The sequence below is a fragment of the Spodoptera frugiperda genome, chromosome 30, assembly GCF_023101765.2.
Source record: "Spodoptera frugiperda isolate SF20-4 chromosome 30, AGI-APGP_CSIRO_Sfru_2.0, whole genome shotgun sequence".
Classification (NCBI taxonomy): Eukaryota; Metazoa; Arthropoda; class Insecta; order Lepidoptera; family Noctuidae; genus Spodoptera; species Spodoptera frugiperda.
In genome coordinates, this window is record NC_064241.1 from 11,870,594 (window position 1) to 11,894,153 (window position 23,560).

General features: G+C 36.7%; 3 protein-coding genes across 5 annotated transcripts; 2 read left to right on the forward strand and 1 right to left on the reverse strand.

Moving 5' to 3' along the window:
- Positions 1-396: 396 nt before the first annotated feature.
- On the forward strand, positions 397-8,768 carry LOC118269649 (elongin-B). 3 transcript variants are annotated; one of them, XM_050706941.1, is made up of 5 exons: positions 397-438; positions 808-901; positions 2,041-2,185; positions 4,782-4,884; positions 6,276-8,768. In XM_050706941.1, the coding sequence occupies exons 1-5, from the start codon at positions 412-414 to the stop codon at positions 6,288-6,290; spliced, it is 384 nt and encodes a 127-aa protein (XP_050562898.1). In that variant the 5' UTR covers positions 397-411; the 3' UTR covers positions 6,291-8,768. The 3 variants fall into 3 exon arrangements, with proteins under 3 accessions (XP_050562898.1, XP_035440746.1, XP_035440745.1); XM_035584853.2 differs by lacking the exon at positions 397-438 and adding an exon at positions 520-686; XM_035584852.2 differs by lacking the exons at positions 397-438; positions 6,276-8,768 and adding an exon at positions 520-686 and having other exon boundaries at positions 4,782-4,962.
- An 836-nt stretch (positions 8,769-9,604) lies between these two features.
- Positions 9,605-15,134, forward strand: LOC118269634 (protein Peter pan). Its single transcript, XM_035584832.2, has 10 exons — positions 9,605-9,956; positions 10,529-10,681; positions 11,557-11,727; positions 12,401-12,523; positions 12,771-12,832; positions 12,941-13,094; positions 13,201-13,301; positions 13,585-13,713; positions 14,035-14,144; positions 14,633-15,134. The coding sequence occupies exons 1-10, from the start codon at positions 9,771-9,773 to the stop codon at positions 15,064-15,066; spliced, it is 1,623 nt and encodes a 540-aa protein (XP_035440725.2). The 5' UTR covers positions 9,605-9,770; the 3' UTR covers positions 15,067-15,134.
- LOC118269633 (DNA replication licensing factor Mcm3) lies at positions 15,122-23,379 on the reverse strand. The gene is made up of 14 exons (XM_035584830.2): positions 23,167-23,379; positions 22,798-23,075; positions 22,544-22,718; positions 22,126-22,364; positions 21,661-21,900; positions 21,083-21,247; positions 20,556-20,754; positions 19,898-20,046; positions 19,432-19,522; positions 18,832-19,047; positions 17,974-18,114; positions 17,094-17,201; positions 16,638-16,777; positions 15,122-16,250 (listed from the first exon to the last, which is right to left on the reverse strand). Exons 1-14 carry the CDS (start codon positions 23,236-23,238, stop codon positions 16,049-16,051), a joined length of 2,415 nt encoding a protein of 804 aa, XP_035440723.2. The 5' UTR covers positions 23,239-23,379; the 3' UTR covers positions 15,122-16,048.
- Positions 23,380-23,560: the final 181 nt, after the last annotated feature.

The window sequence follows — 23,560 nt, forward strand, 5'->3', positions numbered from 1 at the left end:
CAAAGCTTTATTTACTAAATATATATAAAATTATACCACATTAAAAATCCTATTAATAAAATTTATTTGTATTACCAGCAATATTATAACTTATACATAAAAAAAACTGAAAATACATTTTCAGTATCGTCGTTTGACTAATATATTCCGCTAAAAAAAACTTACCTAACTTGATTAATAGTTTTAAAATTTAGTGCTTTTGAACAAACCTGAAATTGACGCGTAAACTTAGAAGCTGTCATTAATAATCTGTGGTGAGCATAGATCATTTTTTTTACATTGCTCAAGTTCATAGACTGCACAATATAGGGATGGGAAAGGGCCGGGTATGTCGCATGAATAAAAAAAAGGACAAAAAACACAATAGGTAAATAGGGGTCAGAATCTTGGTAAGAGGACTTTAAAAGAAAAATGACACTACGGAGATCGTTTTACAAGGTAAAATAATCACAGATTTTTTAGTATTGCTCTAAATCTTTTACCTCTCTTTGGCTTTATATTATTGTTGTATTTAGTACTCAGAATCGATTTGCTCATTGGCTTTGCAACGCAGCGTTATAGTGAAGTTAGTAATCTGTGGAATCTTGCAGTTGTCATTTCGTTATAATTTCGTTTCGTAGGTACGCCTTGGAGAGTTTTTTCCTAAAAATAAATAGTTAATATAAAATAAATATATACGAAAAATGGTAAGTTTCCAGAAGTATACATTCATCTGTAACTGTGATTGAAGAATTGTGTAATCAGTGTTAAATTGACGTGCGATTTTCGCTTGAAAGATGTAACCTCAAAAATGGAATTTGTTTTCAGGATGTCTTTCTCATGATTAGGCGAAAAAAATTAACCATCTTCACTGACGCGAAGGACACGACAACTGTCTTAGAACTGAAGAAAATGATAGAAGGTGGGTGCGTTTATCGCGATATGAGAAAATTCTATTTATAGTCGGGATACAATGTCGGGCGCGCAGCGCAGCTTTTGTTGTTAAGCCTTGTGTTATTCTTCATTGTTCGTGAATGTTTAATGTGCTGGGAATGTACTCAATTGCGACATTTTCCAACGGAAAATATGACTCGTTTTATTTTCCAGGTGTGTTGCTAAAACAAGCATTATATGAATGTTTATGACCAAATAAAAAAAAAATAGTGTTAGCATAATTCACTGCCAGTAATTTTGGAATAAATACGCGGAGAAAGTGTATACTGTTTCCTAGGAAGTGCACTGTTGTTGTGTGTTTAGACTTTGGACAGTGATTACAGTGTCAATGTAATCAATATAAAGCAAGATAACTAAGCCCCTCTCAATAAACACAATGGAGAGTGATGAAAGTACAGCAAAAAGTTATATTGTTACTGTTTGGAACATTTTTAACTATGACAACAATCCTAATAATACTATCCAACTCTTGTTCAGATAAGCAACAGTGTTCATAGTACTTTAGTGCATAATTATCCAAAAAAAAGCAGAGAAAACAACTAAAGGACATAATATTTTATCAACATTACAGTAAACATACCATAGAAGTCTTGTGTTCTTCTACAATTTCATGAAAACTATACTCACAGTGTTTTTAATTAAGCTACAAGCACCATTAGACTGTAAGAAACTATTTCAGCTGTAGTAATCACAAGAATTAGACCAGTATTGCCAAATGAGTGCTATAAAAGATATGAGCAACATTACATTGCCAGAGTTATGTTGTTATTACTGCATTACATTATTGCTTTAAATAACTAGTACACAGTCAGTTTACAGAATGTTTATGCTGTTTGTTCCTTATTTGTTTTTTAATGAGTAGAGAGAGTATGAGAATAGAGTAATAAAAGGGATGGATTATTCACCCATGAAAGTCTAAACCATAAACAATGTGTGAAACCTCTTTAGAAGAAGTAATTTTACCAAAACAACCATGGAAAAAGTAGCTTAAGTTGTGTCCAAGTGTAAATACAACTTTAGATTTAAATATACAATTACATCATAATTATTTATACATTATTGAGTCATCATCACAAATGTTAATGTTATTTATATCTAAATCACCAGGTATCTTGAAAGTGACACCACAAAGTCAGATGCTGTTCAACAAGGACAGTCAGCTGATGGACGATGAGAAGACCCTGGCTGAATATGGCCTGACATCGGCTACAGCCAAGGCCCAGTGTCCTGCACCTATCGGATTGGCTTTAAGGTATACACACAATCTTTCAATATCATCATCATTACATATCAGCCAAAATACCTGGTCCTATAAACATAGGCTACTTGACCGATTATGCTATTATTAGCCCTATATTTGAATGACTATCCTATTCTTTATAGTCATTAAAACTATTACTTTATTGTTTAACCCATCGCATGTTTGACCCCTGCAAACCAGTCAGTTTGTGATGGTGCATAAGACACTAAATGGACAAAATACTTAAAACTCAGAATTAGGTTCAACTCATTACCTTTTATACTAAACAAAATTATACAATAAATAAAAAAAGATCCTGAACAAAATGACTTAAAATAAGCATCTCTAAAGGCTCTGTGTAGGTAGGTGTAAACAAATTGTCATCATCAATTTGTAGCTGTAGCATTTACATAAAAGTGTGACTTGCTAAAATAGTTGCGGATAGCTCACTGTGTAATTGAATGTTGGGTGAAGGTCAAGCACTAGTACGTAACAATACCTAGTTCAAACTTTTTTTACCCAGAGTGGTTTTAACAGCAAGTGGATAGAGACAGTTGGTATAGTAACAAACATGACATTGTTATTGAATTCATTTGTTAGGAATTAGTTACTCATTATATTATATTATATGCCTTGAGATGATAGGCAGAAGGATATCAGCGCTCATACGAAATTTCTAGCCAGTGACCATGACAGCCAGCTAGTAGTTAGAAGTTGATCAAGTGTCATATGACTCCTGCCTGGCTGGCAATAAGACCGATATGAATAAGCAAGGCAGTTCATTTTAAGGCGTCAATTGACTGGAATTAAGAGGTTGTAATAGGGCCCTAGGGAATCGCTGTGATTGGACGAACTAGACATGTTTTAATAGCGCCATCTAGTGAGTTAATATGTGTAAATCTTCGGGTGATTCAATACTGAAAATCGATCCTTGGATTGAGTGATGGAGAGCTGATCCGGAGGTTTACCGGGGCTCCGGCTCGAAAAGCAAAAGTAGGAACGGGGTGGTTTTTCGTCAGTAAGAGTCGGACACTCCCTCTTGCCTCGCCCAAGGCGTTGGATGATTTTCGTCACACGAAAAACATTTTGGTAAAACGTAGGGAGCGAAAACTATATCTTTTTATTCTTCATTACTCTAACGTGCACATATTTCATGTCAGTGCAAAATGTCATGCACTTAAAACTAGGTGTGACCCTGCAGTGTACGGTAAATAAATGAAACGACATTGGTTTTATTGCCTTGACACCATATCGATTTCGAGCCAACACTGCACGTATAACTACATGACCTGAACACGCCATGTAATGAAATTGTTACCTAGAATGATTCCATTGCATTTTTCATACACCCAGGGAGTTAGGGCTCGACACGAATGCTGTTAGTTTGCGTCGCGATAATCGCTCTTATTGCTTAACAAATAAGTAACAATTTTCCAACTCGGTGGGGCTTAATGTCTTTGGTCGTTAACAATATGAAATGCTTAGATAATTATTATTATATTTTAATTAAGTTTTAGATTAGTTCACTGATAAATAAATTCTTGATATTTATGACTAAGCTTATAAATTGTACCTAAATGATTCGTTGTGACAAATAACCATACAACTCTACAGAGTCGCAATCGCCGCCGTCCATGGACACTTGAAACACCAGAGACGTTACAAGTGCGTTGCCGGCCTTTTGGGGGTTAGGAATTTAAGGGTTGTTGGGGAATCGGGCATTAGGAAGATTGGAAAGGGGGTAATTGGGCCTCCGGTAACTTCACTCACACAACGCAACCGTTATTTCACGTCGGTATTCTGTGAGGCCGTGGTAGCACCCCGGCCGAGCCGGCCCATTCGTGCCGAAGCATGGCTCTCCCACATTTAAAAATAATGTTAGTTCAATAATATTTCAAATATACATACAATTAACAAGAACGTAATGAACTGTCGAGAACGTCTGTCTAATATGAGTAAAGTAACGTAAGAGTTATTATTACTGAAATAACGTCAGCGATCAGCGTCATGGATAGTGATTCGTTGCTATGCTACAAATTCACAGTAGCATAAATTGTTTTATAATTACCTCATGCTCTTTGGTCGAAGCTTAACTGCTGACTACGAATTCACAGTGTTCAGGTCGGATAAGGACCTATTTATTAGCTTACGATTTCAAATATTTGCATGGCAATAGGTTGGTCTTCTATTGCATAAGAATAAGACTCTTACTACGACTGATTGAACCATTTTTCTTAAGGGGTAAAATCATCCAATGATTTCTCTCGCCTTGGGCGAGGCGAGAGGGAGTGTCGAACTTTCACCCACTAAAAACCACCCTGTTCCTACTCCTTATTTTCGAACCGGAGTTCACGGTAAGCCCGCTAGGTAGTCCGTAACTAGAGGATTTACGTAGGATTAAACCTAAGTTTTCTTTCAATTACTCTATTATCTATTTATTTAAAATCCATAAGTCTAATAAAATTAAGGAAAAGAGCGAGACTCCTTACGACCTTGAACAGGACCACATGCACAGTCTATTACATATTATATGCAACTGACACTGTAATTGAACACAATTTTATTTCATAATAATACTAATATGTATTTATTGCTTATATTTATACAGGAAGGAAAATGGCGAGTTCGAACCACTGGATCTGACTCCTTACTCCTCTCCACCGGACTTGCCTGACGTGATGAAGTCACAGGAGACTAACGGCCAGGAACAAGTATGTACTCACTTATTAGCTCGTGAGAGTCATAAGCCATTGGTAATAAAAGCTTAATTTTGATATTTTACACAGTAAGGTATCTGGTTTTATTTACACAAATATACAAGAAATCATGCCTTAACATACATCACTTGAAACTAAAATTAAAACAATAAATAAAAATATTTAACCCTGTAACCGCCAAGTTTTGCTACCCTTGACTTACCCCTAACCCCACATTATTTTGGAATAGTGTTGGGAATACCGAATATCGATAACAAAAATAAAATTCTAGTGTGTGAAGTGTTTTATTTATTTATTAATGATACATTATCAGTCTCGAATCAATTATTTAACTACGTGCGATAATTTCAGTACTTAGAAGATGGGTACTCATGTTTGAATGTGGTACTAAAGTTGTAGTTAAGTTTATTAAGTTACTAATGCCAGGTACCTACTCAGAGAGGAAGGTATCTTTGATTATATTTGTCTAGATGGAGTGTCAGGTCACGAAAACCTGTTGTTCACTGCAATGCACTTTCCCGTTAAGTATTACCAATCGTGTCACCTAGGCGTCACCATGTGTCATGGATGCTACAATATAATTACGTCAACAAAAAAGTACAATGTAAAAAAATATGCCGAAAAGGAAGTTTATAAAGTAGTAATAGATCACTTATCTATGAAAAAGTAATCAAATGTTATAATTTATTTAATTCATGTTTTAACCTAATCAATTTCCGCCATATTTTATCAGTGTTGCCATTTTTTCTTCAATTTTCCCCTCTCAGTATGAAATAAAAATAAAATAATAATTTTATTATTTATAACATTTACACTTACCTAAGCTTCAATGTATTATTTATTCTAGCTAACATGTTCGTTTCGATTTTTGACAGTTTGAAATGATTAAATCAATCGATAAAAAAATATATGATTATTTTCACACGGAAAAATAATTACTTATATGAAAAAATACTGTCCGCAGCGTCCAATAAAAAATATTAAAAAAAGATATTCAAAGAAATGTTTACTATTTTCTCCCATTTTCTTCAAAGTGGTCACTTTGTTATGTGTATCTAAATGTTTATGGGAGAATTTTCGTTGAAACTGGTATCATTATTGACGCACACAGTGACATTTTTGCACAGTGCAACACAAGCCACATGCAAGAATGTTTGCAACACCATTTTGTTGTTATTGTATGATGATGCTCCATCTAGACATGATCAAAGCCTTTCCTGCTAAACCAATATTTTTGCAGATAAAAACAATATTAAAAATGTTGCTAATGTTTTGAGTATTAAAACGGACTTTTACACTTGATTCTGATTTTGAAAAGCTTTTAAAACTTAATAAACCCAAGGGTTGGAGTGGTGATTATTAAAATGAACATTATGATTTTCCAGATGGATCAACACTAAACGACTCGGCTATGGTTTGGACGAAACTGATGCGAGCACCAACTTGGCATCACAACGATTTTGTAATATACCTAGTTCATTCGACTGAACTAACTCGCTCGGGGGCTCCACCATCGCCCGCGAGCGACAACTTAATTATATTTTTTTGCATATAACATATTTTGTTATTAATTTATCGATCATTTTGCTCGATTTTAACATATTCTGTTACGTCTACACGTTTCTTTGTAGTATTTTTGTGATGCTTTGTACGAAGGGAGTGTAGCTTTTTGTAGTTTATTGCGAAACTTCAACCACGACTGCTCAGTGGTTACACATTTGTAAGTGGTTCATACTAGTTTTGTTACATATAGATGTTGAGGTGACTTCTGCGCCGTCGCGCGCGCGCCTGCCGCACCGTGCCGCCATCTGGTGGCACTCTGCGACAGAGTCATTCAGGGATGTATCGGTAGTCGAGTATTAGTCAACTAGTCTACATTATATCCAACGTTTACAACTTGAAGCGCATGGAATACCTATTGCAGGATTACGAATAAATTACATCGATTAAGTTAGCTCAATTGAAACCTAGGTTCTAGTGCTAATAGTATTTATTTTAACTATAGTTGGTGTAACATATGGCAGCCGGTACATCTCTACCGAATACACAGAGAATAGAACCTCGCGCGGTGCGGACATATACTTATTGGCACAATTGATATTAATCATTCATCATCTATTGTGGCTTCGTTAGACTACCTAGGCCATGACATCACACCATTTGAACTTATAGCTGGGAATATAAAATTAAATGGTATCTCAATTATTAAAGTGAATGTTAGAAAGTTTGTGCCTATAATTTTTCGCACTTAACTAGTTGATAAATGTTTAAACGATCTATGTTACTAACTCCGCGACACTTGATTTTAAAGCTTGACGCTTCAACTTGTACCGTTTTGTCATATATTCGAGGGTACCCTAATATTAACTCATCGTTCACGATAGCATTACGTAGGGCTCGTCGGTGAGTCGGAGTGGGGGTGTGTTTACTTGCAGCCCCGCGGCATATAAACTATATTTTGATTAATGTTGCAATTGTATTGCTAGATTACTTGTAAGCTTACGTTACCACGAGTGCTGCAAGTAAACATACTCTATTGTCTTTTTAATAAGCAGTTTGTTTGAAGCATAAAGTAATACTGAGAAACTCGCTGATGCGCTCGAAGCAAACTGATCTCGTGACATCTGATTTTGTATGTGGATTTTATAATTTTTAATTTTATTACACAGTAATACAAGTTGTTACGGCTATATTTATTTCTGCTAGGTTTCTATTCGTTTTGGAATGCTAAGACATGAACTTGGTCATTGAGGTTGGGTCCGATGTCACCAACGTGCTGGTGGAGGGTACGGTTCGTCCCACAGTTTATCAGTGTTACTTTAGTTTCGGTCACGTTCATGTGTACACATTATAAATATGATTTTAAATAAAATTAATGATACGGTATTTAACTGAGATAGTATAGAATGGACTATAGATAGTAGCTAATTTAATAGGGGTAAAATAGGGGCTTTTTATATTTCATAATTACAAAAGTAATCTTCGTTTCTCTGCAACATTCTTTATTGTGATTTATATTAAAAAAATAACGTATCGCAAATGAATTTGAATGTTTCTAGTTCCTCTCAACGAAACAATGTTTTCTCTATTTTTTATGTAATTTTCTATTGCACCTTTATTAATGTAAGATATTTTGTATATTTTGGTTGGGGTTCATCCATTATATACGCGTCGGCGCTGCCGGTGCGGCCAGCGACACGGCCACACGTCTGCTGTGTGAGCGTGTCCGCGGCCCACTGACAGACGAGCCGCTTTCGGTGCATAGCTAGATAATAACATACTAAAAATTTTGTGAGTCAGACTTGCTACCAAATACACTTTCTTTTTTAAATTCATACCCAAAAATAGGATAGTTGGTGGGTAACGATATTGCACCTAATTGCACTTAAAATAAGATAGAGAATTCAAAACCATTCTTATGTGATTCGGAACCACTACCATGAGTTTACTTGAGTATTTACGTGTCGTGATAAGTCAATGTTTTGTACCATATGCTTTCTCTCTATCGAATTTGTAGTGTGCGAGTAAGCCGTGGTAGTGGGGATATAGTTGGTGAACTAGTCGAGTTCAAGGTGTATGAAACTATAGTGTGGTTAGCTGTTACGTCTCATATTACTCAACTTTGTTTACTGTGCTGGTACTAACCTTGCAATGTTACGTACTCAGCAAGAACACATTTGAAATTATGTATTTATTCATTTAACATTAAGCTATTGTAATCTAAGGTCTCAAAACGGAGAGGTTTTGTAAACCAAGTACTAAGTAAATAATTGAACAAAACCGCTTGAAATACATAATGAGACTTAGACAAAGAATACCTAGTGTAGTTTCAACAACCCACAGATGAACCAGCAGGAAATAAAGCTGTTTTGATTTGTTGTGACGAGTTTTATTTATATTTCCTTGTTATTAATCTTTTGCCATTGTTCAGAAATGATGTAATCAATTTCATTAACCTATGATGTTTAATAAGTTCATAATATATAAGTACTTATACAATTTGTTTAGTATTTTAAACTTAAAGAATTAGTTTATTCGAACTTGCAAATCTCCGGAACTACTGGTCCGAATTGAATTGAAGGTTAATGGAAGGCAATCAGCTAATAGGTAGCTATCGACATGAACTGCGTAGTGCCAGCAATCGTTATTACAATTTCGCTTAATGTTGTAAAATACAGTTATCGATAAACAAACTAACGAAATAAATAAACCTTAATTTTTTTATTTAAATGTTTGTTTTTTTACTAAGTAAGACTGCAAGTAAATTAATAATAATTATAGAGTTAAATGTTTTTATAATATCTAGCTTCTGCCTGCAGCTTGCTGCCGCTTTCTCGTGGGATAAAAATGGTATAATATGTTATTTTAAACCGTAATCAACACCTGTTCCAAATTTCATAGAGATCCCTTCACGTTTTGATGTGCTTGAATAACACACAAACTCACATTTTCGTATTTAATGTGCAACTAAACAATTCTGAAATATCCCTTTATTGTGTCAGGTACAAAATAAAGCAAAACCACAGCGACTTTAGTTTCACCGTAAGTCGCAGATGGGATATAGGACTTACAACATAATTATAAGCACCTCAGTTTTACACTGATGTATGGTGTTAAATTTTCCCGCCGCATGATGACGTTACTTTTTCTTGTTTTTTCTATTGCTTGCGTTTTTATGTTTCTGAACGAAACGGACGCAGTGTCATTTAACTGTCATTGTCAAATACGCATGTCCTAACCTCAAAAGTAAACAAAATCTCGTGGATGTGTGGATATTTATTATTGCATTGCAAAGAGTGCAGACAAAAAATATTTTTACTTAATAAAGTGACTTAAAATTATATTAATATTTATTGACACTAGTTTATTAAGTACTTACAATGGGTAAACGTAAAGGAAAATGTGTGAAGAAGAATCCATCCTCCAAAGAGTCTTTAGAGCCAGAGCATTTGGTGAAGGCTCCTCACTCCTTCGTAATTCATCGAGGACAGTGCAGCAAGGACCTCATAGACCTCATGAAGGATTTCCGAAAGCTTATGGAACCGTTTACAGCGTCACAATTAAAGGTTAGATTTTTGTGTGATTTTAGTAACTTGTTCACATTTTTGCGTCCTCCTGTAAACCTTGTCGGTAAAAAATGTTTTCTAGACCTCGTAGTAGTATCAACAATGGTTGTAGTAAATTAGAAAGCACTTGAAACTTAGTTAAGTCATATTTAGCAATCACCCTGATTTAAATTTCATAATATTGCTTCAGTTGTACTACATTCTGCTTAATTCTAAATTTTAATGTGTTAATATGCTACTTGTGAAACTCATATATATTATTTAAAATAGTTATTAGTTTAACACATGAAAGGCCATGGTGGGCTAAAGTTACCGGCCCTAGCAGAGGATTTGCCTTCGATAGATTTTTGTTGGCAGTCAATAATAATTTGGCTTAGGATTAAGGAGAACCTTGATTGCCTCACTAAAGCTATTTTAAAACCGGTAGATCTAGAAGTCATTGGCGGTGGCCTATTTTCTGCAGTGCACTAATGAAAGCTAGCTTAAAGCAAACAGCAAGACAAACAGAACACAAATATGTAACTTAATAAATCTAAAATTAAATATGAATTTATCTAATGTTTATTTTTCAGGAACGGAAAAAGAACACAATAAAGGATTTTGTGTCAGTGTCCGGGTACCTGCATGTCTCTCACATGATGGTGTTCACAGAGACGGACGTCGGCTCGTACATGCGGATGGCAAGGCTGCCTCGTGGACCTACACTCACATTCCGCATACATAGCGTAAGTATTTCAGTACAGTAGAAGCTCCTTATTCGCGCTTCCTTCATTCGCCGTTTCACTATTCGCGGATTGAAAAATTGCGACCCAATTCCCATATTCGCGGTCTAAAATTTCTTTATTCGCGGATCGAATCGAAATATCGGTGCGTAACCTAAAAAAATACATTCGCTATCCTTTGTCAACGCGTCAGTAGAAGGATAAAAAAATTAAATAGACCTTATTACAACTACGTCTAGATTGTGACTTCTGCCTAAACCTAGTGTGACCTAAACCTGATGATAATAATATTATCATCAGGCAATCTGTATGATCAGAAAGTTCAATTAAACATTTTTTTTATCTACTATTTGCTTCTTAATTTCGTCATCTAGGAATGTATCCCCTATAACCCCATACAAATTACCATTCCATATTCACGGTTTCTGTATTCGCGGCATATTTACGGAACGCATACCCCGCGAATAAGGAGCTTCTACTGTACTGTAATAAAATAGTATTACTGTATTCTAATAATATCTTGCCACATCTTTATTTTTATATGTCTTGTGGTAAGCAAATAATGGAATTGAGATTTTATTTTTAAATAATATATGAATTTCACAAGTCTACATGTAAGGGGCAAGGTTATAGTTATACACTAGACGTAGCAGTACTGGATCATCATCATCAACCAAGAGACATCCACTGCTGAACAAAGGCCTCCCCTTAGTCTCCCTCCACGTAGAATGACAAGCCATCACCTGCATCCACTACAGTACTGGATATCATGCACATATTGACTTTTAAACAAATTTAACTGTACTCGGCAGTTGCCCTAGTGATCACTCAACCCATATAATCAAATATACTAAACATTATTTCGTTTGTATCCACAGTACACTCTAGCGCGCGACGTGATATCATCAATGCGCAAGCAGTACGTGATGATGCGCGCCTTCCAACACGCCCCACTCATCGTGCTGAACAGCTTCTCCGGAGAGGGCATGCACATGAAACTCATGGCCACCATGTTCCAGAACATATTCCCCACCATTAATATTACCACAGTAAGTATAATCTTTTCCAGTACCCTTAGTTTGCTTTACGTCTAAAGTAATGATTGCCTCGTTGGCCGAGTTCCTTGTCGCACAGTCGATGTAGATAAAATTTGTTCTTGGTAAATTAAACTGCCTCGTTGGTCGAGTGGTCGCAAGTGCGACTGCCGAACAAGGGGTCTCGGGTTCGATTCCGGGGTCGGGCGAAGTATTGCTGCTTTTTTCGGTTTTTCGAATTTTGTCAATAGTAGCACGGAGTCTGGAAATCTGCCCGGTATATGGCAATAGCCTCACCACCTATTACATGGGACTTACAACATAAATTGTGAAAAGTGCACCTCTGCCTACCCCTTAGGGGATTAAAGGCGTGACGATATGTAATCGGAAGGTGAGCGCATTCGGCGCTCTTATTAGTTGGTTTATTCGAACCGGCCAATTAGACCGCCAAACGCGCTCTCGTTTCGATTACTTTAAACGTAAAGCAAACTCGTACTAAAGGTACAGATGTACCAATGAAATGAGATCGTAAAATTTATGGCTCAACCACATTGAAAGTCGTTATCATTATCATAAAAACGAACGAAGAGTACATTCAATTCTTTAATTGTTTCTGACGGGGATATTATGTTTTATGTATTTTATGGATTTCTCAACTAATACAAATATAATATGTATGTAATTTCAGGTAAAACTAAAGAACATTCGGCGCTGCGTACTAATGAACTACAATCCTTCTACACAACTTGTTGAAATGCGACACTACGCCATCCGAGCTACTCCTGTCGGACTCAATAAAGGAACTAAAAAGGTATTTAAAACCTTTACGCATTACATTAACTGCACTGAGATAATTCTTTTGATAATATTTTGTGTAATATAAAAGTCAGTGGGTCATTTAGCAATGTTTTTCTTGATACAATTCTTTTTACTATTCTTGTCAAGCATTATTGCCATTAATATAATAATTTGACTGTTGAAAACATGTTATATGATAACAAGTTGCATGTTTATAACATCTAGAATTTCTAATTTAAATTTTTTCTTTTTATTTACAGATGGTGCAAGGCAAAATCCCCAACTTAAATCGCTGTAAGGATATGTCTGAATTTTTCGACAAGTGAGTATACCTATTGCATTTTTTTTGTTTTATTTTGTTTTAGTAGAGTCTACTATACTAATATTAGTTCCTTGTCTTATTGTTCTCATTTATGCCCTTATTTTCCAGAGCTGGTATGTTATCAGAAAGTGAATTCGAGGACGATCCAAACTCGCAGGTGGTACTCCCACAGAGCTTGGCGTCGCGAGGTGCCGCTGCCGAGTCCAAGTCGGCCATCAGACTGTTCGAACTAGGTCCTAGGATATCTTTCCAACTTGTCAAGGTCAGTTCATTCCACCAACAAAGCTATGTAGTAGTTGTAAATGTCGCTAATTTGTATTCCAAAATGATGATATTCATATTAAACATTGTTTGATTTGTTTATTCAGGTAGAAGATGGTTTAATGGATGGTGAGGTACTATACCATAACCTTATAGAGAAGACAGAAGAAGAGAAGGCGTTGATCAAAAAGAAGAGAGAAGAAAAGAGGTAAGTTATTTCTTGCAGTTAAGGTATTTAAATGTTATTGAAATTATTGTAAGTCATGGCCCCTCTCCACAGCGACTTTTTGTAGTGATTCTATCGCACTTGTGGTAAAAAAATCGTTGTGGGCGAGGGACCTTAATTGTAAAGGACTGTTTAACATGGCGAATATAAGTTAATTCTATCATGCTAAAAGTTTAAAGTAGGTATTTTGTTAGAAGTAATAACTGACGACGTTTGCATTGGTATCACATAAAACTAAAATTATTTACCTATTTTACTATTTCAGACGACTGAAAGAGAAACGAAAGGCACAACAAGAGGAGAACGTCAAGCGGAAAGAGCAAGAGAAGGAATCTCTCAAACAGAAGGCACTGGAGGGCATGAAGAAGAAGAAAGAGATGACTGAAAGTCAGAGGTCAGTCAGTTTCACACGTTTGTTTTGTCACTAGCCACCAGCATCAGCTGATAGTGCAAAATTAAACTGTTATCTATCTCTTGAGAATTGGAACTTTTGAGTAATTAGGTTTATTATAGAACCTACGTTCATATTTTCAACTTTGACTTTTCGTTCTTTAGTTTCGTTTACTAGCCTATATTGCAATGTACTCAATTCTTGTTTGCTTTTCGCGTTTAAGGCTTAGGTGGCATCTGATATATATCAGATGCGTATAACCACATCGTATCTACCCAGAGACCGTATTTTAGTGTACTTACTTACAAGTTTGAAATCATGCAGGATGATGGAACTAGCGAACGCGGAGTCCCAGCACGCTGACATGGAGCAGGACGATGAGGACGATGACGCAGACTACTACAGGCAGGAGGTCGGCGAGGAACCAGAGAAAGGTACGTACTCAATACTGATTCGCTGTACTCAATACTAATTCGCTGTACTCAATACACATTCACTGTACTCAATACTCATTCGATGTACTCAATACTAATTCGCTGTACTCAATACTCATTCGATGTACTCAATACTCATTCGCTGTACTCAATACACATTCACTGTACTCAATACTCATTCGATGTACTCAATACACATTCACTGTACTCAATACTCGTTCGCTGTACTCAATACCCATTCACTGTACTCAATACTCGTTCGCTGTTCTCAATAATACACATTCATTGTACTCAATACTCATTCACTGTACTCAATACTCATTCACTGTACTCAATACTAATTCGCTGTACTCAATACACATTCACTTGTTGGAAATAAGGTCAATTGAAATAGAGTTTTGGACTATGTAAAAAAATTGGGTGTGTTTAAGACAATTTAGTTATCTGTTAAGTTTTACTGGCACTAACTTTAGCTATTATGTTTCTAGACCTCTTCACACGTGATCCAAGTAAAAAACGGAAAGGCGACGAAGATGGACCTCGAGGATTCAAAAAGATGAGATTAGATAATAAAATAAAGAAGAAATTCCATAAAAGTCAAGAAATAAACAATCCGCACAAGCAAGATGGTAAGAGGCCATTCAAGGGTAACCAGAAAGACGGCAGGAACTTCCAGGGCAATAAAGGTGGTGGCAAAAGGTTCCAGCAGGATGGACCAGGCGGTAGGAAGTTCCAACAGGATAGGCCGGGCGGCAGGAAATTCCAAAACGATAAAAAAGGAGGTAGAAAGTTCCAAAGAGATGGAAACGACGGACAAAAACCTTTTAACAAACAGAAAAAAGTATTTGGAGGCAAAGTTAATAAGTCTGGAAAAGGTAAAGGAGGCTTCAGTAAAGGCAAAGGAAAGAAGGGAAGGAAATAACTACATCTAACCAACTAGGTTTAAGTATTGTGTATTTAAATAAATGTACAAAATATTGTTTGTAAAAATCAATTGTTTTATTTATTGTAAATCATTATTTACCTTGATTTATGAATTACATAATTAGGTACAAAAGGCACTTAAATCTAAACGTTATGTAACAGTAACATGACAATGATTATGATAACACAAACTGTCGTAATTATAGGCGGGAATTGTATCTCGTGATGATATTATTACGTACAAAATAATAGGCTGGGTTGTAGAACTAAAGATTATATAAACCTGAATTAAAGTTAAAATAAGTAGTAACACATTAATCTTAAATTGAACTGTACACAAAACTACGATGTGACATATCGATTACATATCATAGCATCTTCAAAAACTAATTTCACTGGTAATTTAAAATGTGAGTCCAAACTACAGAAAAATAAACAATACAGAGGGCTTAGTACGAGTTTTGTTTTACGTTTAACGTAATAGAAACGAATGCGCGTTCAGCGCTCTGATTGGTTGGTTAATTCGCGCCAGCCAATCAGAGCGCCGATCGCGCTATCGTTTCGTTTTCATTATACGATAGGCAATTTCGTACTAAGAGTACAGTTAACAAACTTTATTTTTGCCAACCAACAACACTTCTTGCGCCTGCGCTTACGCAACACAAACTTAACAATTTAAGGTTTATACCACTAGCGAGCTTAGCTACAGATCTCAACATAAACGAGGACCACATTTTGACATGGTTTGAATATAAGTTCGCGCACTGTGTAATGTTTCACTATTTCTCCTTTAATTGTCAACACAAATGCCCTTTCTTATTCTTATCTTACTACCAATTAGACATTATAAAAAAATGATGGTAATAACCGTTAAATAATGCGAAAATAAAATACACAGTGAGCAATTCTTACCCTTATCACGTAAAAATCTGGCTGTTTCGTGCCGGGTATTACAGATACAATCACATCAATCACATCTGTTAGATCAAGAACACAATATCATCAGCCATCATGACCTGGTTATCCTGAGTCATCTTGTCCAGCGCAGCCAGTATCTCAGCGTCATCGAACGTCTCGTGCGAATACTTCTCATTCACGAATGACGTCACGCGCGATAAAGGCAGAGAGTTCGCTCGCTCCTCTTTGAATAACTGGTGTAATGCTGATTTGAATTGGGTTAATCTGGAAAGAAAGAAAGAATGTGTGGTTTTAAATTGTAATTTTGGTAGACAACATGTTAAACTAACTCGATGGTAAACATGAAATAGTATTGGAAACTTTTAGAGTAACATAGGTTTTTTTAGTAGGGGAAAATCATCCAATGACTCCCTCTCGCCAGGGCAAGGCGAGAGGGAGTGTCAGACTCTCACTGACTAAAACCCACCCCATTCCTATTCCTGATTTTCCAGCTAGAGCCCCCGGTAAACCCGCTAGGTAGTCCACAGCTCCATAAGAGTAACCTAATCCTAGGGCCCCCCAATCAAAATTGCGAATAGTAAAACTGTGAAGTTAAAACAATAAGTTAACTGTTCATTAGGCGTTAGATGATGATGAATCAGTGGTTTTTACCTGTTGGTGTCAAGTGTCTTCTGTGAGGACCTGGTGGAGCGCTGCGTGGGCTCCGGCAGTGAGGAGCGCGCGGCCCGCAGTACTGGCTCCGCCTCTTCATCTGATGAGAACGTGTAAGGATCCTCGCCTTGAGCACCCGCCTGAAAGGAGAAACATGAGTTTAGTTTTTTCCTAATTAGCTATTGAAACTGGTCATAAGTCTTAACCAAATTCAACCTGAATGTGTGCACTTAACATGTAGTTATTATCATCTGTCGATTCCCAGAAGTTAGTTTTGTGAACCAAGATAAGAAAACTGGATAATAAATAACTGGAATTTATTAGTTTATTAAAAAAAATGCTAAACTAAACAATCAATACTACTACTACTACTACTACTTATAATCAGTAAATTTTTAAACATTTTTAATTTGTACTTATAATATTTATTATGTATAAAAAAAAAGGTATATTTACCGTTCTCCTGGACTTCTTAGCGCGCGGCGGCGCTGCTTGCTCTCCATCCGACGCGGCCCCTTCATCCTCAGACACGCGGCGCTTGCGACGCTTCTCCTTTGTCAATACCTGACGACCCATTTCAAGATTACCGTATTACTCGTATACCAAACACTGCGGTTTAATAAGCGAACCTATTGCTATAGACACTTCTAAACCCCGTGGTATTTTCTAATACAATATTTTTATATTAAAAATTGAATTTAAATCAATATAACGGTCACAACGCACTGGAGTCAGAACACTGTTTGATTACAATTGATTGCATTCTAAGCTTCAAAGATCATTACGTAATTATCATAATTCTAATATACATTACATAATGTATTGTCATTGTTAACGGATATCACTCAATGGAGCCCTATTAGTTAATTAGTAATTAATGAACTAGCTTCTACTCGCAGCTAACGAAGTAGTTATACTTTGTGTTACTAAATTTGGCCCGGTATTCCGGTATTTTCAAAATTCGGTATCCCGGTTTGCGACCCCTATTGGAAATCTGTAAAAACTAAAACATCTAAGCACCACACCACAGCCAATTGGTATCTTTTATGTGTATAGCGCTTTATTATGATTAGATTTCCCTAAATTACAAATCTATACTAATATTATAAAGCTGAAGAGTTTGTTTGTTTGATTGTTTGTTTGTTTGTTTGAACGCGCTAATCTCAGGAACTACTGGTCCGATTTAAATAATTATTTTGTGTTGGATAGCGCATTTATCGAGGAAGGTTATAGGCTATAAAACATCACGCTACGATTAATAGGAACCGAGCAGAGCGGGTGAAACCGCGCGGAAGTAGCTAGTATATTATATTATTATCGTTACAACTTCTCTTACCTTCTTGAAGTACGCGAACTGCACTAGTTCGATGGCGGCGTGCGCGTCGTCCTGCGTGACCTGAGAGCTGAGCCGGCACTTGGCGTGCGCCGTCGACAGACGGATCAGCGTCTCCAGAGTACGAGCTGTCACCGGTTGCGTCTACAGAACATAATACAGATCTTATATAAGTTAATTATTATTACACGACTGCGCGATACTGTCGTCGCGTCGTGTGTCGCGGAATGCTACTCAAGAATATGAGCCTCTTGCATGGCTTGAAACTAGTCGAGATCCTCGTCAAACATTTATGTCTTATATAAGTTAATGCGGTAGACAAACTGTCTTTATAGGAATACTGATATGGCCTACTACATTTCAAACAGCCTATAATATACATATATCTTTCATTTAATTAAAGAAATAACCTACCACACAAACATCTTCTTAAGACATACTAGTATTCAAAATAGAATGGTTCTTTCTGTTTCTCTCTCTCCTTTAAGGCCTAAAGTAATAACCGATCTCAATCCAAAATCATTACATACAAAGATTTAACGCCTTAGTTTGTCATAGAGATTATTTAAGAAAAAACCTTCCTAATATTATGTAGGGAAGACCTAACATTATGTGCAGGGACAGAAATTGAACAAGCATAGATTAGATTGGTGTTATTAATAAAACAGATTTTAATATATCCAGTCTTTAAATCATCAAGCTGTAAAGAATTGTTCATATCACCCGCACCGGGTTCCCAGCTAAAGTAGGAAGAGGAATGGGGTGGCTTTTACTCATTAAGAGTCTGACACACCCTTACGCCTCACACAGGGCGGGTTGTGACATTATTGATGATCCCACTTTTAACAAAGAAAGACTTACCCTGGCCACATCACTGTCCATCATATCCTGGTTCCTGAGCCGGGCGTATTCATCAGCGATGGCGTCTGACGCTTCCTGCGTGAGCTTGGGCTTCATAAGCCGCGAGATGTGGATGAACTTGCGCATAAACTTCGTGTTCAGGTACTGCTCCTTTTTGCTGCGAGTGTTCCCGTGTAATAGAGGATCGTACTTCTCGTATATTGAGGCGTTTGTCTCCTGTAAAAGAAAAAAAAATTGTAATTGTAACGAATTAATCATAAATATCTATATTCTATATACTAATATATAAAGCTAAAGAGTTTGGTTGTTTGTACACGTTAATCTGAGGAAATACGTATTAGCTCGATATGAAAAAATATTTTTGGATTGAATAGTCCATTTATCGAAGAAGCAAAAAAAACATCACGTTACAATGTTTAGGAAACCGCGCAGCAGTTGCCAATTGTATATACGGTTGGCTTCCTACATTACAAACAGGCAATAATATACTTATATCTCATATTTAATTAAAGAAATAAGCCTTATCTACCACACTAACATCTAAAGACATATTACTCTTCAATGGAATGGTTTTCTTAAACATGAATGTGTTATAGTTACCTCAGCTTCATCATTATCTGGATTCTCAGTAGAAAGCATCTCTACTGTGGAGCCCATTGGTAGAACTTCACCGTCTTGTTCCTTGGGGTTCCTAAAATATAAAAAAATATAAATAATATGTATATATATAGCACAGTAGACTTGTAATGGACGAGCATGCATGAAAAGATTGATGATTACGAAAGATGTATGCGAGATTCGTAGCAATTGGCGTTGTATAGTCTCTGCCTACCCCCGTGGGAGACAGGCATGAGGTTTTATATGTATGTACGTTACGTATGCACAGTGTAGTAGAGTAGATAACAAACACATAAACAGAAAACCAGCGTAAAACAACAATAACCAAAGCCAAAGTGGCCAAAAACATTAAAGACTAAATTGAATAAAAAACGAAACAATTTTTTTTTAACATCAGTTGATCTTGTTTTCCCTGCTATTCCATACAAGTAATGTTAACGATGTTTACCTGTATCTATGCATCCTAAGCACGTGTTCAGATATCATGTTGTCGTGGTCTGCGTCCGCGATGTCCAGCATCACGAACAGTAAATCGAAACGTGAGAGCAGCGAGTCTTGCAGGCCTATGTTCTCCATGGGCGTCTTGTACTGGTCGTACTGTGGGACAAAATATTGGATTTATCAGTTAAGAAAATCATTTCAGAAACAAAGAAAGAAAAACAGTTTACTTGCACCAGAATAAAAACAGAAATTAAAAACAAATAATAAAAGTGTACACGGCGTAAAAAGGCCAGTGCTCAGCCAGAAAGCCAGCCAAAGCCACTATTTTTTAATGAAAGCCATTACAATTACAATTAAACTTTCTTCCATTCTAAGTGCAGACACTAATCATTGCTGCCCATTCTCTATAATGTGTAGTACGACACATGCGCGAAGAGTAGAGGTAGTGTCAAATATACATAAGTTCAACTCTGCCGTCAGCACACAGCACAGCATAGGCGTAGCCCGGGGGGTTTTGGGGATCAAACCCCCCCCCCAAATGCGTAGCTATACATTACAGAGCGTTATTTTTCTAGTTAGCATAGTACATTCCCTTTATATATTATATTAAATTGATATTACATAAATATGAAGTTTCATAAGTCATAAATGTATGAGCTACTGACCCTTCCATAGACCGGGTTGGCGGCGGCGAGCACGGAGCAGCGCGCGTTGAGCGTGGCGTGCACTCCCGCCTTGGCGATGGTGACGCGGCCCTGCTCCATCACCTCGTGGATGGCCGTGCGGTCGATGTCCGACATCTTGTCAAACTCGTCGATACATACTACACCGCGGTCTGCTAACACCATGGCACCTGCTTCCAATCTGAACACAAAGTACATACATATAGCATGTAGGCAGAAGCTGTAGAACACCATTGAGTACGGTATGTAAATGATATGTAGGTACAAAGATATGCTTCTTCATTATTTAACCATGTATAATGTACAGAGATGCTGTAGTTTGCACAACAGCTTCTTCGTCCAATAATTTTACCACGTCACATATTCTAAAAATTTACATAGACTTAAACTTCAATTTCTACACTCAAAGCTGGTAAACTTCCTAATTCCACCACCTTTTCTATAATAAAGTAGTCAAGTAAGTTAGAAATGGGATAGTAAATGTTTGCTACTGGAAGTGACAAACCAACCTGCGGTCTCCAGTCTCAGGGTCAGTGGTGACTGCAGCAGTGAGACCTACACCAGAGGACCCTCGACCAGTAGTGGTAATGGCACGCGGCGCCGTCTGCAGCACGTAACGAAGCAACTGGGACTTTGCTACCGACGGGTCTCCAATTAGAAGAATGTTGATGTCACTGTAACATTATAGAAGGTTGATTTAATTGAAATTATTTTATTTAACTATTATTTATTCAGTACGAAGACTATTGGTATGTAGGTATGTACTGTATCCTTAGTACAGCTGGCTTTAAATTGAACGAAAACGAAACGAGAACGCGTTAGGCGCTCTGATTGGTTAGTTCATTCCAGCCGGCCAATCTGAATGCCGAACGCCCTTTTGCTTCGTTCAATGTAAAGCAAGCCTAAGGATTCTGTATGTATTATATAATAGTAAGAAATAAAAAAATAAAAAATTCACATATCCAATTTTAAGTCCTATAATATCTAGTAAAATCCTTACAATAAGCAAGTTAGGAGTAGTCTGGAGACTAAAATATTATTTACTGAGATTATTTTAGTTAATAAATAGAATTTGTAGAAAACTTACCCTCGAAGTCTAGTGCCATTAGGCAGGACTTTCTCCATTCCGCCAAGCAGCAAGCAGAGTATAGCTTTCTTAATATAATCATGTCCATGTATAGAGGGAGCTAGTGACTTGGACAGTAGCTCGAACATATCTGTATTACCACGCTTGGCTAACCTCTTGCAGAGCTTCACATCCTCTAAGGTAATATTCATGTTCATATCCTTGTTGATTTGTGTCACATTGTTCGCTATTAGAATTGTCCTGTAAATATATTGTAAGGTTAGTATCGCTTTTTCTTATTGGAGGCAAGTCTCAAAAAACTTTTATCCTAATTACTTTGATCTGCAATTAGACAATGTTCCCTACAAATGTGTCTCAAGGAATAAAAATAATTTTGAAGAAGGTTTGAGTATCATTCACAAATTTTTTGTCCTGCAAGCAAGGACGTTGACAGCAAGCTAATTGAAAGATAGAAGACTCATTTACCTGAAAGTACCAGCAGTGAAACTGCCCTGCTTGTTAGGCAAACAACGGTAATTGCCTACAATCTGCACTCTGTCTCCAGGTTTACACTTGTCCACCAAGTCATCATCACAAATGATGTCCACACTCCTGGGCAGTTGGCCTGCTGGTGCCCGCTCCGGCATCTCCTGGACTGTCAGGGTTTGGTGATCCTTGTAGCGGGAGAGACCATACTCTGTCTCCAAGGGATTGCCTTCATCATCCTAGAAGAACATATTCTTCATGTTAACTGCTAGTAATATTAAGATTTAAAAAACAGAAATAATATAAGCCAGATATGAAATCCAATCTCTCAAGTTGGACAGCATTAAATACTATATTATTACGTTTGCATGGAATGTTTAGAAAAAGTTTTTATAACAATGTGATATAGTAAAGTTACCTTAGTGGGATAGATAGCTGAAGTAGGGAAGGCTTCAAAAGAAGTCAGGTCAGTATACTTCCTCTCCATAACCTTCTTTGTGGCCGGACAGTAGTGCACACTGCGCACTACCTTGGGTCGCACCAGAGACACCCTGGTCACAATACCTTCCACACATATTAAGTTACCCAAGTACCTGGACAGAGGAAATTATTATATTAGTTCACATAGTTTTCAACTAAAACACGTATTATTTAAAAATTTACAAAACATACCTTGATGTCAAACTCCTAGGTGTAACATGTTTGTTTCCGAAGCTACCATTGAACGCGACGAAAAACTCCTCTTGAACCTTCGCGTATGTAGGGTCGATAGAGGAGACATATTCTTTCAGAGCTTTTTGGAACGCTATCTGTTCTTCAAATGCATTGTCAAGCAAATTACGAGCACGCTCCGGATTCTTACGTCGCAGATCGTTTACGCTCACAACTAACCGCTGCGACTTATCAGCTATCATTTGCTTCACCTTTTCCATATAAATCCCTTGGTCTTCCTTAAATTTATCAAACACAAGGTTAAATAAAGAGAGTAGAACTCTCGATACCGGTAGAAAACATTAGGGTTAGTTCTAGTTCGAAACTTACCTCATCGTCCAAAAATTCAAGATATTCTCTCTGTAAATCTCTTAAACGTTGATCAAAATCACCTTCTTCCATTTTATAATTGAAATTATATTATTCTTCTGCTTAAAACAAACAAAAACTTGCAATTTTCAAGTTTTTGCCTACCTATATCTGTGTAACAAAACAATTTGACATTTGCTTAGCTTTTGGCGCCAAATTGAGATAGTTCGTGACTAACTGACTAGTGGTGTACGAATTCTTATTGCAACCAATTCAACTAAATCAATAAAAAATAAACTAAGTCGTTATTTAAATATCTTTCCAGTTGTGAGAAAATTACTTGAGAATACATAACAATGTCCAAATAAAACAGCACTAATCACAATCAGAGAATCACAGTGAGACAATAATTTGT

Bases quoted from the DNA above. Each gene is read 5' to 3' on its own strand.
- LOC118269649 (XM_035584852.2), top strand. The intron at 902-2,040 runs GTGGGTGCGTTT...CTAAATCACCAG, and splicing joins ACTGAAGAAAATGATAGAAG to GTATCTTGAAAGTGACACCA. The intron at 2,186-4,781 runs GTATACACACAA...ATATTTATACAG, and splicing joins CCTATCGGATTGGCTTTAAG to GAAGGAAAATGGCGAGTTCG.
- LOC118269634 (XM_035584832.2), top strand. From the start codon at position 9,771: ATGGGTAAACGTAAAGGAAAATGTGTGAAGAAGAATCCATCCTCCAAA. The intron at 10,682-11,556 runs GTAAGTATTTCA...TTGTATCCACAG, and splicing joins TCACATTCCGCATACATAGC to TACACTCTAGCGCGCGACGT. The intron at 12,524-12,770 runs GTATTTAAAACC...TTTTATTTACAG, and splicing joins TCAATAAAGGAACTAAAAAG to ATGGTGCAAGGCAAAATCCC.
- LOC118269633 (XM_035584830.2), bottom strand. From the start codon at position 23,238: ATGGAAGAAGGTGATTTTGATCAACGTTTAAGAGATTTACAGAGAGAA. The intron at 20,047-20,555 runs GTCAGTAGCTCA...TTTGTCCCACAG, and splicing joins CCAACCCGGTCTATGGAAGG to TACGACCAGTACAAGACGCC. The intron at 16,251-16,637 runs GTAAAAACCACT...CTTTCTTTCCAG, and splicing joins AAGACACTTGACACCAACAG to ATTAACCCAATTCAAATCAG.